This window comes from Berkeleyomyces rouxiae (genome assembly GCF_048999995.1).
Source record: "Berkeleyomyces rouxiae strain 22BRR77 chromosome Unknown BrBRR77_ptg000007l, whole genome shotgun sequence".
Taxonomy (NCBI): Eukaryota; Fungi; Ascomycota; class Sordariomycetes; order Microascales; family Ceratocystidaceae; genus Berkeleyomyces; species Berkeleyomyces rouxiae.
The window spans coordinates 440,726-456,901 of NW_027396497.1; the positions used below are offsets into that span (position 1 = coordinate 440,726).

A 16,176-nucleotide genomic window follows, 5' to 3' on the forward strand; every position below is an offset into this window, starting at 1 on the left:
TCTCATGTAAAGCTATCGTGTGTGTTTTTTTAGGAGATTGAAGGTGACGCCGGGAGAGGAGAGCGAAAGACGAGCGTATTTGAGACTTGCACTTGCGCAAAGCTAGTTTATTTGGAATGAATTGATGATAATATAAAAAAGCATGATCCAGCCAGTCGATACGACACGCACGACGATAAGCTGCCTGTCTTTCTCTACGTGCTTCGTCCCCATTTCCCTTGCCCTTCTCCGTTCCTCTTCTTCTTTCTCTTCCCCCTTCTCCCTCTTGCCGTGGTCCACCGCCGGTCTACTCACCCACCGTCGTTTTAGTCTTGCCGTTGGTGTTCATCCACGAAAACGCCGACGCGCTGCCAACGGGGTTAGACGAACGCGGCAACGCACTCGACGAAGTCGACGACGACGATCCCTGGCGGCCTGTCTCGCGCACAGGGAAGCTATTGGCCGGCAGTTTGGCATCGCCCACGCTCACAGAACGTTTGCTTTCCCAGCGCATGAATGGAGCCGTCGTCGATGTTGCTGTTGTTGCCGATGCCGGCGTTGGCATCGACGGCTGGCCACTGCTGGTGCTGTTGCGCTTGAAATCAGCCAGCGTATGCGGGGTGCTCGAGGCAGCGGCACCAGCAGATGACACCGTCGACTCGCCAGCCGAGACTGAAGTCGAGGCTCGGGAAGAGGTATTGTTGCGGCTGGGCTTGAGAACCTTCATTGTGCGCGTGCCCTTGCCTGCGGGCTGGTATCCGCTCAGTCCGTTTTCGCGGTCAGAGCTTATGGCTCCGTTGCGCCAGGAGCCCCAAATGCCAACATTTGGCTCGTGGCGCTTCTCAGCCTCGCCCGATCCGAGGGATGAACCCGACCGAGTCGCAGCGGCGTTGGTATGAGCCGAGGACGGGTCCTTTTGCTGGTTGCCTAAACTGCCGTTTTCAGACAGCGTCGGCACCGAGCGAGATGACTGCTGTTGGTCCTTGGTGGGCTTATCGCCCTCACTAAAATCTGGGCGAATGCTAGACGGCGTGGGAAAGGAGGTCGACTTGGACGAAGACGGGCGGGTTGCTGGGGCGGGGTCTGGCGAGGAATGGCCAAAGGTTTGAATGCCAGAAGTGTCCCGGTCGTCGTCGCCAATGTCGTTGGGATCTTGGTACGAATCAGCAGGCTTGGAAGAAATAGGCCGGACAGCGCCAGGCCTGTGATCTCCGCCAGAAATAAACGGCGCTGCCGTGGCGTCGAGCCGCATGAACGACTTTTGCCGGACCAAGCTGCGAGTGCAGATGGTCTTGAACACACGCTCGTCCTCGGGTCGCACAAAGGGAACAGCAAGCTTGTCGCGTTCGGTGCTATACAGCACCAGCTTGTTCTGCGACAACAGCACATCGGCAGAGTGTACGCGAAGGGCGTCGCTGCCAATGAAGATTTTGAGGCTTGGCTGGTCAGCGACGTCAATGGCGTCAAGCCCAACCACTTCAAAGGTGACCATGATTGCTGGGATCTGGTGTGAGTGGCTGTTGCTTGAGCGACTATGTGGCTGGGTCACTATAGCCTCGGCGAGGTAGACAGGAATAGTAAGAGTGTAGTTGCCGTTGATGTCGCGCTCCAGGGTGTGGTGCAGGTCCAGTTCTTTGGCCAGGCTAAAGTCAACGGTAGACTTTTGGGAGCCAGTACAGATGTCGGCATAAAGCAGGGTATCATGAGAGAACTTGGGAGTCAGCCAGCAGCGCACAATAGACGGGACTGAGCCCATGATGAACAGACTGGGCGGAGGCTCGGGCATTCCAATGGAGGAAGTATCGTCGTCGTCCGCGTCCAGGCCGATACTGCTAGTGCGTCCGGACATGGCGGACATGATCGAATGCACCGAATGGCCAGTCGAGCTGTGGCGGCCATCTGACTTGTGTGACAGGGAGCGTTCCATCATGAGGCTGCTTCCGGGACGCACGAGACCAAAGTCGCTGGAGGACCTGTTCTGGCTGGTGTTCCATGTGGAGCTGGAGCCGTGGATGGCGCTCTCGGCAAAGCGGACGCTGTTGGCACGGGAAGCGGTGCCGCGCCGGGCCGGCTCTTCGTCAGTAGGGTCAAGGTGTAGAGAGCCAAGCAGATGGTCGCTTTGTTCGTCGAGGCCGTTGAAGTAGTCGTCAGTGGTGATTGGCTGGGCCAGATCTAGGTGACAAGGAGAGTTGGGGTTAGCAGGCAAAACCAAACCTAGAGGTACAGCAGGATTGGAGGGCATACCTTGTTGCGGTGTCCCTGCAAGCACGCTGGGAAACGGAGAGTTCCAGACACTCTTGAGCGCGGCGTCGTCCTGCTGTCGCCGTTCAAGGCGGCTTAGCCGCTCGGCATGGTTTTTGACTTCGGTCTGGAGGCTGGTGAACTCGTCTCGGGGTACCACCAAGCGGGGATCCATGCCTGGCAGGCGGAGCAGAGCAGAGCCAAGTAGAGAGGGACCGGGTGTGTGGGTGTGTGGGTGTGTGTAGAGGAGAGCCGCGCGGGGGAAAGCTGCAGGCGGAGGCGGGAGAAGCCGGTCGGGAGGCCAGTAGCAACAGCAGGTGTTCCTCAAGCACTCACAGGGCCTCTTGGCACCGCATGCAAGCGACCAAAGCCAAGGGCAAAGGCGTTCCTTGGCTGGTCTTTCGCCAACGATGCCAGAGGGAGCCGCGGGGTGGGTTCTGGTGAAGCTGCTGAGACGAGGCTGGCCGGAGAGAGGAGTGGCTGAGAGGGGCTAAAAGGCAGAGCAGGAGATGGTAGCAGGCGGTGGCAGGCGGTGGCAGGCGGTGGCAGGCGGTGGCAGACGATGGATGTGGCGGTGCAACGGTGGCAGCAGAAGAAATCGGACAGAGCAGCCGGCGGAGGCGGGAGTTGGACAGGCCCGCGAGCTGAGAACCGGGCACGGGGCAGCTGGCTTCAGTTACCGGCAACAGACGATGAGTACGAGATGCGTCGGGCGGAGGTGAAGACTGGCGGACACACTACAGAGAGGGAATCCTGATGGGTCCGGAGGTGGATTGTGTGGACGTGGTGGGGCGGACGGAGGGCGGAGAGCTGGAGACGGCGGTGACGGATGCCCGCAAAAGATGGTGACGGGGCGGAGCGTAAAGGCTGGGCAGTGAACATACAGCTTTGGGTAGCTCCGAAAGCGATAAAAAAATGAAGCTAATAAAAGGGCGTGATTCAGCACGAGCAAAAGCAAAAATAAAAAGTGACTGGCGATTAGCGGCTTTGACGCTGCCTTGAAACGTTGAAGATGAAAGGAGAAAAAACAAAGAATAAAAAGGCCAAATCGCAGCTCGAAGTTTGTGGAATCACACAGAAAATGGGGGAAGGCCATTACAGGGGGTGCGACCGAGGAATACAGAAGGGATGCAGCGGCAATCTGGGGAGTATAGGAGGGAGAGCGGCAAGACCAAGGAGCATCACAGGGGCATTGGCGCTGTACGAGGCAGATTTAGCGCTGTTCAGCTACATATTCACAGGGCTTCCTTGCTACACACAACAGAAGCCCAGCCCCCTGAAACATTAAGCCGCTCTTATTCTGGAATGAGGCACTATGCATGTAGTTTATATTACCTCACTTTGCGAGTGCCCGCCACGGGGGATATACATAGTCCCCCCGGCCCTCGTCTGGCTCTGGCAAATGGCTCTTAAGCAGCCCGAAAAGCACCCTGTAAGCATCGCCGTTCATGTGCAGCCCGTCCGGCAGCAGAACCTCCAGACCGCCTCTCCGGCCACACCGCGGGTCCCCAAGCCAGCCGTTCTCGGCGCCGATGGCGAGGCCGGCCGTGTCTGCGTCCCCCATCATCTCAAGCGCCTTGTCCATGATGCCCTTCCACAGATCCACCAGAAATACGCCGGGCATCTCGCTCGCCACCTCACGCACCACCTGCGAGTATGCCGCGCTGGTGGTGGCCCTGCGCACCGAGCACGGGTGGCCGTCAGCCACGTCCACCACCTCGGTGCGCATCTCGTCCACCGGTGGCGGTGTCACCAGGATGACCGTCGGGTTGTGGGCCCGAACATTTGCGTGGCCGACAATGGCCTTGAGGTTCTGGCGGTACACGTCAATGGGCACATGCTGCTTGGTGGTGGGCAGCGGGAGAACAGCGTCGTTGGCGCCGAGCAGAACCACCTAGGAGGCAAACATGTCAGATTAAACGTTCTAGAAGCCGGCTCCAGACGCACAGCGCCACGTGTGCTGCAGACTGCAGAGGCAAGGCTTGTCTTACCAAGTACTTGATCGGAGCCACAGTCTCAGCCGGCGGCCGGATGATCTGCGGCAGCCACGAAACCATGTGGTCTGTGTTCCACCCGGAGAAGCCGCGGTTTACAACATCGTAGCGGCGGATGTAGTCTGGAAAGCGTCAGTCAGGCGCCGGCAGCCAGCGGGCGGCTCGGGACGTGGGCACCCACAGTTCTGCAACTCGGCATAGAACGAGAAGCCGTTGGAAACCGGCACTGAGAATTCAAAGAGCGAGTCGCCCAGGAGCACAATCTGCGGAGGGAGAGTGTGCATGGCGGCGGGAGCAAAACTACTTGGAGGACTGGGTGTTTTAGATTGAGGTGAAACCCGGCACTACAGGTCCCATCGGTTACAAGAGGATTTTTATCTGTTGATCTCATGCAGCTCCCATCGGGGAGATAAACTTACCACGGTCGTGGCCACGGGCAAGGAAGGTGAAGGTCGTTATCTTACGGTTAGGGTTAGCATACAGATACCGGGGTAGCCATCTTATCGGGTGTCCTTATCACTACGACACACCATTGGTCAGTCTGTCTATCAGCGCCCCACCCGTCTTTTTTTTTTTTGCTTGCTTCATGTTTTGCGAGCGACGCATTGGAAGCATCGCCAAAGCATCGCCAACTTTTTTGGCTGCTTGTCGTGCCTGGAATCCATCCTGTTTGTTGCTGCCAGCGTTTCTTCCTATTTCTTTTTCTTTGCCTGCCGATGTTTGCTTTCTTGCTTCTCTAATCATAAAAGTTCCCCTCCTCCTCCCTCCGCCATGGCCACCTCTCTCGCCGCCCAGCTGGCGCAGATCTCGACCAAGTCCAAGGCCACTCTCGACATCAAGGCCCAGAAGGCTGCCCACTCCAAGTCGCTGATCTGGGACCACAAGATTGCCGCCACTCAAACATACCATGCCATCTACAAGGCTTGCTACAGCGGCTTCGAGGACCTGTGCGGCCTCGATGCCCGCTTCGTGCCCTTTGGCAACACTCTCTTCAGCGAGCAGAGCCAGGACGAGGACCGCGCTGCGCTGTCCGAAGAGGAAAACACCCAGCTGGACCGCAAGATCGAGAGCTTCCTGCGTCTTGCCGGGAGCCGCCTGCGCCTGATGCCCGCTATCAAGGCCATTGAGTGGCTGATCCGCCGCTTCAGGTATGCTTTGCTTGCTGCTCTATGCTCTGCGACTCTATCGCCTTGACTTGGCCCCCGTGCTAACAAACTCTCCCTCTCTCTCTCTCTAGAATACACGAGTACAACACCGCCATTCTGCTGACCACCTTCCTCCCCTTCCACTCCATCCCCGCTTTCGTCACCCTCCTCTCTATCCTCCCTAAGACTCTCCCCATTGAGTACCGCTTCCTGAGCCCCTACGTCCGCTCAGCACAAAACCCGCCGCGCGCCGCCATCGTGCTGCAGGCTGTCAACCAGCCCGCCTTCCTGGCCCTGCTGTCCGAGTACACCCTCGAGTCGGCCCGCTCGCTACACCACTACCAGACCCTCATTTCCTTCTGGGGCGGCATCATGACCGAGGCCATCAACGGCCAGCTTGACAAGGCCAAGGCCGGCCGCATGGCTATCCAGGCCGACAACGACATGTCACTTCTGCATCGCGTCGGCCCTGCGCTTGGCGAGGCTCTCGTCATGAAACAGGTGCCTCAGCTGCAGATTGCCGCCTACATGGCCCTGTCCGTGTTTGTCTCCAAGGGAGATCTGGGCGATTCGGCCGTCTCTGCCTTTATGGAGCAGGTCGTGGCCGGTTGGACTAGCGAGACTGTGCGCTCTGGTCTTATTTGCATGGCCATTCTCTCGCAGTACCGCTCTGCCAAGCAGGTTTCGGGCAAGGTAGCCAAGGCTTTGCTCAAGGTGGCTGATGTCGAGAAGCACCTCATTGAGATTGGCCGCGAGTGGAGAATCGACAAGCTGGCAAACGGCCTCTGCCTGGCTCTGGCCGAGCGCTCGCTCAAAAAGGGCGATTCGCGCGGTCTGCGCATCATCAAGGGCATCATGATGGCCGGCATCCTCACCGCCAAGCAGCTGTTTGTGCTGTTCAAGGTGCTGCTGGTGACTGCCATGCGCCTCGATGACGAGAGCGACAAGGATGGCCTTATGCGCAAGGACATTGGAACTGTGCTGATCGATCTGTCAACCGACCAGGGCGAGTGTGGCGAGGTTATCCAGGCTGCCATCGAGGACCTCGACTTTGACATGGACGCCCTTGAGATGAAGCTCGACATGTCCATCCGCCGCAAAAAGGCCCTGGAGCCTGCCGCTGCTTCCGAGACAGACGCCGGAAAAGACACTGCCGAGATCAAGGAAGATGTCCGCGAGACTCTCGCAGCGCTCAAGACCGAAAAGGCCCGTCTATCGCCGTGTCTCTCAGGCGAGGCCGGCGCCGTGTTTGAGACTCTGACCCGCGTGTTCCTGCTCATCGTGTCGTCGCAGCCGACCGACCAGACCATGTTTGACGACTTCTGCAAGCTACCCGTGCTGTCACATGGCTCGGCCGTTTCCGACACTACATACATTGCGTTTTTCCTGCGCATTCTCAGCGGCGCCTATCCGGCGCTGGCCCGCGCCGCCGCCCTGGACATGATCAAGAACAGACTCAAAGAAAAGGACGTCAGTGGCCACGACTTCCAGGCCCTTCTTCCTTACTGCATGGCTGCTCTCAACGACCCGTCCAAAAAGGTGCGTCAGGCCGCCACCGACCTGCTCATCGTCGTCGACCGCATCTACCCCGAGACGTCCAAGCTGCCGCAGTTGCCCGTCTGGGGCCAGGCCAAGCTATATGCCCAAGGCCAGAAGCTGCAGTGGCTGACAACCACCATGGCAAGCGCTACGCTGCGCGACATTCTGATGCCGTCACTGGAGGAGTGCATCATGTCGCATGATCACGTGTGCTCGACGCTTGAGGCCGTGCTCGACTCCAGCAAGTCATCCATGAAAAGCAGCGCGCGCCTGAGCCTGCTCACGTTCTTGGCCGGCCAGGTCAGCGCTACGCCGTCGCTTGTCGTCAAGAGCCGCCTGCTCAACGCCATCAACCGCGTCAAGGGTGTCGGCAGCACCACGCGCACTCAGCTGCTGCTTCACGTTCTTCTTTGGTGGGCCGAGTTGACGCCTGAAGAGGCCCTGCGCCTAGGCCAGCGTGACAACGTTGACCTTGAAGCCCTTAACAAGCAAATTGTCGGCGTCATTGTTCCCAACGACGCCAAGGGTCTTGAGAGCCTTCTTGCCATTCTCAAGAAGAACGCCGTGGCCACGGGCGAGACTGACGGCGAGGCCGCCCAGACTGAAGGTCGTACCGGCTTCACGCAGGCCATTTTCAGCCGTGTGCAGAGCATGTGGCCTGCTATGAAGAGCGCCACACGCTCCTCTATTGCTGCGACCATGCTAGAGCTGAGCCAGGCCGCCGAAAGCCCAGACACCGTATCCAGCGAAGCTGCTGAGCTACTGCGAAACGTGCAGCTGGACACCGATGTGCTACTGGCCTTTTTGGCTACGCTCGACATGCCTACGTCGCTGTCCTCGACTGCTTCTACTACCGAGACCTCCGAGAAGCGTCGCCGTGTGTCCCTGGAAGGCCCTGCTGCGGCACCCGCCAACGCTGCCCTGCGCCGCGCTACTTTTGTCCTGCAGCTGGTTGAAGGCGCAGGCCCGGCTAATCACCCTCAGGTTCTTAGCAGTCTGTTCGAAGTGCTATCCAAGTTGCACGCCTTCCGCAGCGTCATCGGCTCCGAAATGGGATACCTGCAGAACCTTATTCTACAGAGCATTCTAGCCATCATTCCCGTTTACCGCGCCAACTCGGGCCTGACACTCAACATCCCCCAGAGCCACGGTGAGCTGATTGTCAACTGCATCCAGACGACTGCCAGCCCTGTTGTGCAAAATTCGGCTCTGCTGGTCATTGCCAGTCTAGCGGCCACGGCTCCCGAGGTTGTCGTGCACGTCGTCATGCCTGTATTTGCCTTTGTGGGCGCGTCCATTCTGCGCCAAAGCGACGACTACTCTGCCTACGTCGTCAACCAAACCATCAAAGAGGTCGTGCCCCCCTTGCTTGACTCGTTCCGCCGCGGCAAGCGCAATCCTGTATCTTCTGCCGCCGAGCTGCTGCTGAGCTTCACAGCCTCCTACAGCCACGTGCCTGCGCATCGCCGCCAACGTCTGTTTGCCACTCTGGTCGAGACTCTGGGCGCACAGGAGTTCCTGTTTGCGGTTGTTGCCATGTTGGTGCAAAAGGAGGACGCTAGCTCAAGTATTCTGGCCTTTGTGGGCGAGCTGGCGCGCAAGTACTCTGTCTCTGTGCAGCTTGACACTTGCACCAAGCTGGTTGGCCTTGTGTCCGAGGTCTATGCCGCCCCGCCTACAATGGCTTCCGCTCTACTGGGCGATGCACTCAAGGGTGTCCAGAACCCGCCAGAGGTTGCTCTGCGCCAGCTCACCACTGTAACTTCCCTGCTCAGCGGTCGCCGGCTCAAGGCCCAGGCTGTCAAGGCCATGGCCAAGGACGACATGGAGTCTGCTGAAGCCCGCGAGATTTACAGCCGTCTGCTGGAGGGCATTATCATTTTGGCAGAGAAGCTCAAGGCGCAGGAGCCTCTGCGCAAGGAGTGCGGCAACGCGCTGGCGTCGCTGCTCAACCTACTTTCTGTCGGCGAGTTCGTCAAGGCTGTCGAGGGTCTTCTGGACCGCTCCGATATGGGACTGCGCCACCGCGTGCTGCAGGCTCTAGAGTCGCGCATCGATGCCGAGAGCAACACCGATGCCGCCTCGCGTACCGTGCTGCTGGGCTTCCTGCCCACTCTCATTGCCGCGCTCCGCGACTCCGAGGACGTGCGCTACAAGCACACTGCTGTGGCCTGCATCGACAAGCTGGCGGAAAAGTATGGTCGCAAGGATGTCGAGGGTGTTTTGGCTGCTGCTACAACTGTTGCTGGCGACTCGTGCCTGGGCTCCTCGGACGACCGACTGCGCATCATGGCACTTTTGTGCCTCGCGTCCCTTGTCGATGTCCTTCAGGACGCTATTGTCCCTGTGCTGCCCGGAGCCTTGGCCCGCGTCATTACCTACCTGGCCGAGTCTGTGCAGGCTGTCTCCAAGAGCGAGTCTTCTGTCGAGCTGCACTCTGCATGCTACACCTTGATTCTAGCCGTTGCTCAACAGCTGCCGTACATGATCTCGGCTTCTGTTCTGGACAAACTGCTGCTTGTATCGCACACTTCGGCTGCCATCGAAGACCTGGCCAGCGAGGCCTCAAGCGCCCGTGTCGAATGCCTGGAAGCACTTGTCACCATGCTGGAGCCCAAGACGGTCTTCAAGGCTCTGGCCAAGGGTTGGGCTGGATCCGTCAAGGCCGGCTTTGCCGCGGCCGAGGCACACCTGGCACTGCTGGGCAAGGCCATTGACAAGCACAGCAAGGCCACCATTTCCAAGAATGTGGCGCCGCTGAGTGCCCTGATGTTCGAGGCTTTGGATATGCGCCGCATCGCTACATCTCACGGTCAACTGTCGGAGCTGGCTTCGCCTCGCTTCGGTGCTCTGGAGGCCGCTGTCAATGCTGTGGCGCTCAAGCTGATCTACAAGCTCAACGACGTCGTGTTCAGGCCCGTCTTTGGCCGCCTTGTCGAGTGGTCGTCAACCGCACTGCCTGCTGCCGACACTGCCGGCCGTGCTCTGCGGTCTCTGTCCGTCTACAACTTCCTGGGAGCGTTTTTCGACGCGCTCAAGGGCATTGTCACCAACTATGCCTCGTACATTCTGGACGATGCAGTTCGCATCCTGTCGATGCCCGCCGGCAAGTCTGCTGACGAGCGCCGCCTACAGGATAGCGTCCTCCGTGTGCTGGAGACCTGCTTCAAGCACGACTCGGACGAGTTCTGGCAAAACCCTACAAACTTCAACACCATCAGCACCGTGCTTGTGGCGCAGTTTGGCCGTGCTGCATCTGTGACTGAGCCGCCCACGGCGCTCATTGACGCCACGGTGGCGCTGGCTGGCGCGGCGGACTCGCAGGTGCACCAGAAGGAGCTCAACAGCGCGCTGCTCAAGCACCTGCGCAGCGAGACTGCCGGAGTCCGTCTGGCCGCGGTTCTGGCGGAGCAGAAGATGACGGATGTTCATGGCGAAGAGTGGCTAGCCATGCTGCCGGAGATGCTGCCGTTTATTGGCGAACTACAAGAAGACAATGACGAGACAGTGGAGAAGGAGACGCACAGATGGATTGTCAAGATTGAGACGGTGCTCGGTGAGAACCTGGATGCTATGTTGCAGTAGATGGGGCTATAAAATTAGGGGCCGGCGTGATTTTAATTAGTTGCTAGCATTTTCCATATGTGTATACACTAGAATACTTGGTTGACTAGTCGTTCTCGTTGTGTGATGTTGTTGTAATGTGTGTTAGGGTCTACGCCGTGGGTTACTCAGCGCACGACCCACCAGGTTGAGGAGCAAGGGAATTAAGGTTTGGGATTTGCAGGGCCAAATCTTAGCGTCCTTTTTGCCGAGGTACAACCGACCGTCAAAGCCCCGGTCTCCCAGTCTATTCAAGGAAGGGACTCGTCAGCACCTTCTTGGCTCAAACATTCACGGGTCGTTCCTTCCGTTCCTGATGAGAACGTGCCCCGGAGCCTGATTTAGCCAGCCGCTGGTTGGCTGGCTAGAAGAATTTGCAGCTCCTCTTTTGTGCTCTTTTTTCTTCCCAATTTCGCATGCCTTTTTATTCTCCTTGGGGCTCGCTTCTCTCGTCTTGCATGGCAGCCGGCGCTTGTGTTTACGGCTCAGAACATGGCCAAGGGTTCATGGATCTCATAAATTGCTGCTGTTGATGACAAAGCCTCTGCGCTGAGTCTGTCGCGCCTTTGCTGGCATCCGGACCCCGAACCCGATCTTCCCGCTTGCCTCCGATGGTCCCAGCGCGCACTGAAAAGAGAAAAGAACATGTTCGCCCTCTTGCATTGCGTGGAGAAACAAATAACCGGCTGATAGAATGGCTAAGCTTTTTGTTGTGTGGGTGTGTTCAGATGTCCAAACCAGGGTTGAGCACCATCAGTCCCGGCAGCTTTTCCTATTCGGGCCACGGCGTGGTAAGGGGTCTTCGAGAATCAATCTGTGACATGGAATTTAGGTTATCTGGAATCTTGGCACTGACCAGGTTTGGGTGTCTCAGTTGTGGTTCTCCTGCGCACAGCCTAGACGTGTTCCTGGCTGCTCATCTTGAGTCCCCTTTTGGCTGCAACTACAATCGCCTTTGTATTGACGGCTCGCTATCTCTTCGCGAAGAATGACACGCCACTACCACGCGCTTCAGCATGCCTCCGATTGTCGACTGGACAATCGCGCACTCCTCGCTTGGCCCGGCCTGCAGGCAAAGGCTGGATTGAACGCGTGCGTCAGCTCCCACACGGGAAATCTGAGCAGCCCCGCCGGCCTGCTAATATCAATGGACCAGCCATGTTTTGCGCCCATCTGCCAATGTTGCGCCCCATCGGACTCGATCTGTAACAGCTTAGCTGCCATATAAACAACCGCTGCTCAAATCTGTAACACTCTAGTTCATCATCTGAAGCAGGCCCCGCGAACTTGAGTCAATGCAGGGCCAGCCAGCCAGAGTCCACTATTTTGCGATTACGCCAGTGCTGGTCCCGGATTACAGGCACACAAGTCTGAAACTTGGCTGGGCCCCGGGTACCTTGCATCTGGAAATGTGCTGGCTTTGCCCCTTTGGCCACTTGGATGCTTCTCTCTTCTTCCGTGACGTCCTGTGTACTGTCTCACCAACCGGCCCTTTTACTACGATCACCTGACTATCAAACATATACTTGCGCCAATAGCATCCAATGTTTTTACCTGACCAAGTGAGACCCGGCCACAAATCCAAAATCCACACATTCAAGGCGGCAAGTTGGGACGGCGACCTCCACGTGCCTCTTCCTATTGTGCGCCCCTTGCATGACGACTGAGCACAATAAATACTAGTTACTTGTACATCACATCTCTTGTGCGCCTAGAACAAGGATCAACCAACTAGAAAAAGGATATTGCATAGTTCGCCGTATCTCATTGGTCTTGAGCGTCCCCCATCGCCAGTTGATTATGTATGAGGGAACTGATTTGCTCTATTTTTCTCGCTTGCTCTTAGAACGGAAGACAATACCCCCGACTAGGCATCAAGTTTTCTCTTGCAGTGAGAAAAGTGTGACTGACATGTCATGCCATGCGGGAAAACAGTCTCGCATGGTAAGCTCGTGCTGGCCTGTCACCCACGTCACCCACGCGGCAGCGGTTTTGCCAATCACCCCGTCAGACACATCAGCAAGTTGATTCGTGATTTTCTGAGCTCAGACAAAATTGTCAAACAACAACATTCGCTCCTAAAAGTTACTGGCCCCATGCTAAGACTAACCGGTTTGCTGCCTCCCTATAAACTAATAAAGAATGAATGGTCTTGCAAAGCCTGTTTGTTATGGATATACTAGCTAGTTACACACAGTAACAACTTGTACCTGGCTAACGCCCACTGCATTCCATCCCCACTAAGCCCAAACACAAAGGAAGCCGGCCTAACATCTCGGCTCCATGCCCTAGAGAGCCATGGCCCCTGTCTCCATGTACATATCTTATCAGGGAGCAAGCCGGACATAGCTACCAAACCTACCAACAATCACACATTCCGAAATCACCGGTATGGGTGGCCACAACCTGGCAGAGCTGGGAGCAAGGCCCCGGGAAAAAGAGAACATAGAACCCGCCACCATGAACGTGCGACACGGTTACCACAGCTGACCACTTGGAGGGCTCCTTCAGCATAAATCCATCTCATAGTTGATGCAAGAGCAGTGCTGCTTTTATATGGCCCACGACCCTTTCGTCTGGTCTTCTGTTTTCCCTTTCTTTTCTTCTCTTCAGCTTCCCGGTGAATTGCTATTCGTTGTGGTTACTTCACTCTTTTTCTTTATCGTTCTTTTCAGTTGGCACTGGTTGCCGTAGTCGTTCTTTTCTCTTCTGATTCTCCCAGGCTTTGATAGCCGGATTCCTCTCCTTCTTGTAGATCCCTTTGTTCTACATTGCCAATCTCTTAACTGGAATCTGTGTAGCACACGCCTCTTTCTATTACACTCGTTATAACAACCCCTCGTCGCTCTCTACCAGAAGTCACAACGAAAATTCCACATCACCTCTTCACCATGTCCAAAGTTCTCTACACCGTTGGCCTGATGGCCTCGGCCGCCATGGCTCAGGTTCTCGAGCCCTACAGCGATCCCCTCACCGGCATCAACTTCGGCCGCCACGTTGACCCCGCCTCCGGCTTCTCTGTCGGTATTGCTCTGCCCAAGACCATCGGCACTGATTTCATTGGTCAAATCACCGTTCCCGTCTCTGCTGGCTACGGCGCCATTTCCCTGGGTGGATCCATGACCAACACCATCCTGGTTGTTGCCCAGCCCTCTGGCAGCGACGTTGTTGCTTCTCTGCGCACTGCTACCGGTTACACCAACCCCGAGGTCCTGACTACCAACAGCACCTTCGAGCTGATGCCCATCAAGGAGGGTGTTAGCGTCAACAGCTCTTCCTTTACCTACACTTTCCTGTGCAAGGGCTGCATCACTGGCGATGACAGATCTTGGACCTCTACCGACACTACTGCCACCATTGGTTGGGCTCTGTCGTCTACCGCCCTCGACGACCCCTCAAATGCTGCTGGTGCCCTGACCTACCACGGCTCCGGCTTCGGTCTGTTTGGTGCTCCCTTCGCAAACGCCACTAGCACTGAGTACGACACCTGGGCTGCCATGGCCAGCACTGCCAGCTACTCTGATAGCCCCAGCGCATCTGCCCCCTACGGCAACTCCACCACCCCCATCGCCAACGCCACTGTCTCCAACGAAACCTACGACTACATTGTTGCCGGAGGCGGTGTTGCCGGTCTCATTGTTGCTGAACGTCTCGCCGAGTCTGGCAAGAGTGTTCTGCTACTTGAGCGCGGTGGCAAGTCCAGTGCTTCCACTGGCGGTGACTCCTTTGTCAGCTGGAACTCCTCCGTTACCCAGTATGATGTCCCTGCCATGGCTTACTACTTGAGTTCAGCCATCCAGACCGGCCAATACTGCACCGACACTGCTTCCATGGCTGGTTGCATTCTTGGTGGCTCCGGTATGATCAATGCCATGATGTGGGTCAAGCCTAACAGCGGTGACTTCAAGAACTGGCCTGCTGGCTGGAACTGGGATGACGTCAAAGCCTCCGCTGATGCTCTGTACGAGCGTACCCCTGGTACTATCATGTCCTCTGCCGATGGCGAGCGTTATGACCAGGCTGCCTACAATGTCGTCTCCCAGTTCCTGAGCGGCAACGGCTTCAGCTCCGTCGATGCTCTGACCGATGTTGAGTCCAAGCACGACATCTTCTCCCACCCCCCGTGGCTGATCAAGGATGGTATGCGTGGTGGCCCTATCCACGACTACCTTCCACTTGCCGAGGCCATGAGCAACTTCAAACTTACCATCAACGCCAAGGTCATCCGTGCCGTTCGCACTGGTAGCACCGTCACTGGTGTCGAGGTCGAGATCAATGGCCAACGCCAGATTATCAACGTCAATGCCGGTGGCGCTGTTGTCCTCACTGCTGGTGCCCTTTCTTCCCCCCGCCTGCTCATCAACTCTGGTATTGGTCCCACTGAGCAGATTGAGACTGTCAAGAGCGGTTCTGTCGCCGTTACCCTGCCCGACCAGGCTGACTGGATCAACCTACCTGTTGGTGAGGGTATCAAGGATCACCCCATCTTCACCGTCAAGCTGACCACCAAGACTCCTCTGCAGTCTCTGCCTTCCACTGCCTTCACCAAGCCCAACCAGACCAACATTGATCTGTTTTCCCAGCAGTCGGGTCTTCTGTCTCAGTCTGGCCAGCGTCTGAACTTCTGGACCTCGGTCACCAACGCTGACAACACTGTTCGCTACATCCAGGGCACCTGCAATGCCCCTGCCAACAACACCATCCAGATGAAGATCTACCTGACCCACGGTCTGACCTCTTCTGGTTCTCTGGTTATGGGTGCTGATGGCTCAACACAATTTGGAGTTCAGCCCTACTTGACCACTGACGGCGACAAGGAGGCCATCCAGACCTTCATGCAGCGCCTGATTGACTTCACTAAGCAGCCCAACAGCACTCTGAGTCTGCCCAGCAACGCCACCGCTGAGAGTATGTCTGCTACCTGGGTCACTGGTTCCCACTACGTTGCTTCTGCTGCCATGGGCGCCACCAACGACGGCAAGTCCGTTGTTGGCACCGATACCAAGGTCTGGGGCACCGACAACCTGTTCGTCGCCGACGCCTCCATCCACCCCGACCTCCCCGTCGGCAACACCCAGGCTATTGTCATGGTTGCTGCTGAGCAGGCCGCCAAGGCCATCCTGGCTGCTGACAAGGGAAGCAGCACTGGCGCCACCTACGGCGGTAGCACTGGTAACAGCACCACTATCGCTACGCCGTCCTCCCCTACCACGGGAGCTAGTACTGGCACTAGCTCTTCTTCGCCTACCTCATCTACCACTGGCAAGGCCGCCTCGGGCTGCAAGCGCCGCCGCTCTGCTCGTCGTGCTGCCCGCCTTGCCCGCCGCTCGCTGTAAGCAACTTGTAAGAACGATGGGATGGGGCGTTTCGATTCTTTTATTAAACAAATAAGAAAATTGAAATCTCCGTCTCTTTCTTTGTGGGATGGCGCATGTGTCTGGCTTTCTTTTTTGGCGGGGGCTGTTTTTGTTTCCTTTTCCCTTTCTCTTCTTTCTTTTGTCGCCTTTGTCACGATTGTGTGTATTCTAGACGCTTTGGCTTTTTTATGCATTTTCTTTGCACTGTTCATATTCTCTTCTATTCACATGGAACACAACAATACAGATGAAGTTATCTGAAAATTTGCGGCGTGGAATGAATGTTGTAGATGTAGACGTAATAATGACCGGTACTCG

The 16,176-nt window shown here is 56.9% G+C and overlaps 4 protein-coding genes across 4 annotated transcripts; 2 read left to right on the forward strand and 2 right to left on the reverse strand.

The window, feature by feature from the left end:
* Positions 1-286: 286 nt before the first annotated feature.
* BROUX77_005900 (uncharacterized protein) lies at positions 287-2,395 on the reverse strand (the record flags this gene model as incomplete). Its single annotated transcript, XM_073750825.1, has 2 exons — positions 287-2,151; positions 2,224-2,395. The coding sequence occupies 2 exons, from the start codon at positions 2,393-2,395 to the stop codon at positions 287-289; spliced, it is 2,037 nt and encodes a 678-aa protein (XP_073603770.1).
* Positions 2,396-3,556: 1,161 nt separating this feature from the next.
* On the reverse strand, positions 3,557-4,498 carry BROUX77_005901 (uncharacterized protein; the record flags this gene model as incomplete). The annotated part of the gene is made up of 3 exons (XM_073750826.1): positions 3,557-4,114; positions 4,212-4,336; positions 4,396-4,498. 3 exons carry the CDS (start codon positions 4,496-4,498, stop codon positions 3,557-3,559), a joined length of 786 nt encoding a protein of 261 aa, XP_073603771.1.
* Positions 4,499-4,985: 487 nt separating this feature from the next.
* On the forward strand, positions 4,986-10,483 carry BROUX77_005902 (uncharacterized protein; the record flags this gene model as incomplete). Its single annotated transcript, XM_073750827.1, has 2 exons — positions 4,986-5,362; positions 5,452-10,483. The coding sequence occupies 2 exons, from the start codon at positions 4,986-4,988 to the stop codon at positions 10,481-10,483; spliced, it is 5,409 nt and encodes a 1,802-aa protein (XP_073603772.1).
* Positions 10,484-13,392: 2,909 nt separating this feature from the next.
* Positions 13,393-15,837, forward strand: BROUX77_005903 (uncharacterized protein; the record flags this gene model as incomplete). The annotated part of the gene is made up of 1 exon (XM_073750828.1): positions 13,393-15,837. One exon carries the CDS (start codon positions 13,393-13,395, stop codon positions 15,835-15,837), a length of 2,445 nt encoding a protein of 814 aa, XP_073603773.1.
* Between the last annotated feature and the right edge of the window lie 339 nt (positions 15,838-16,176).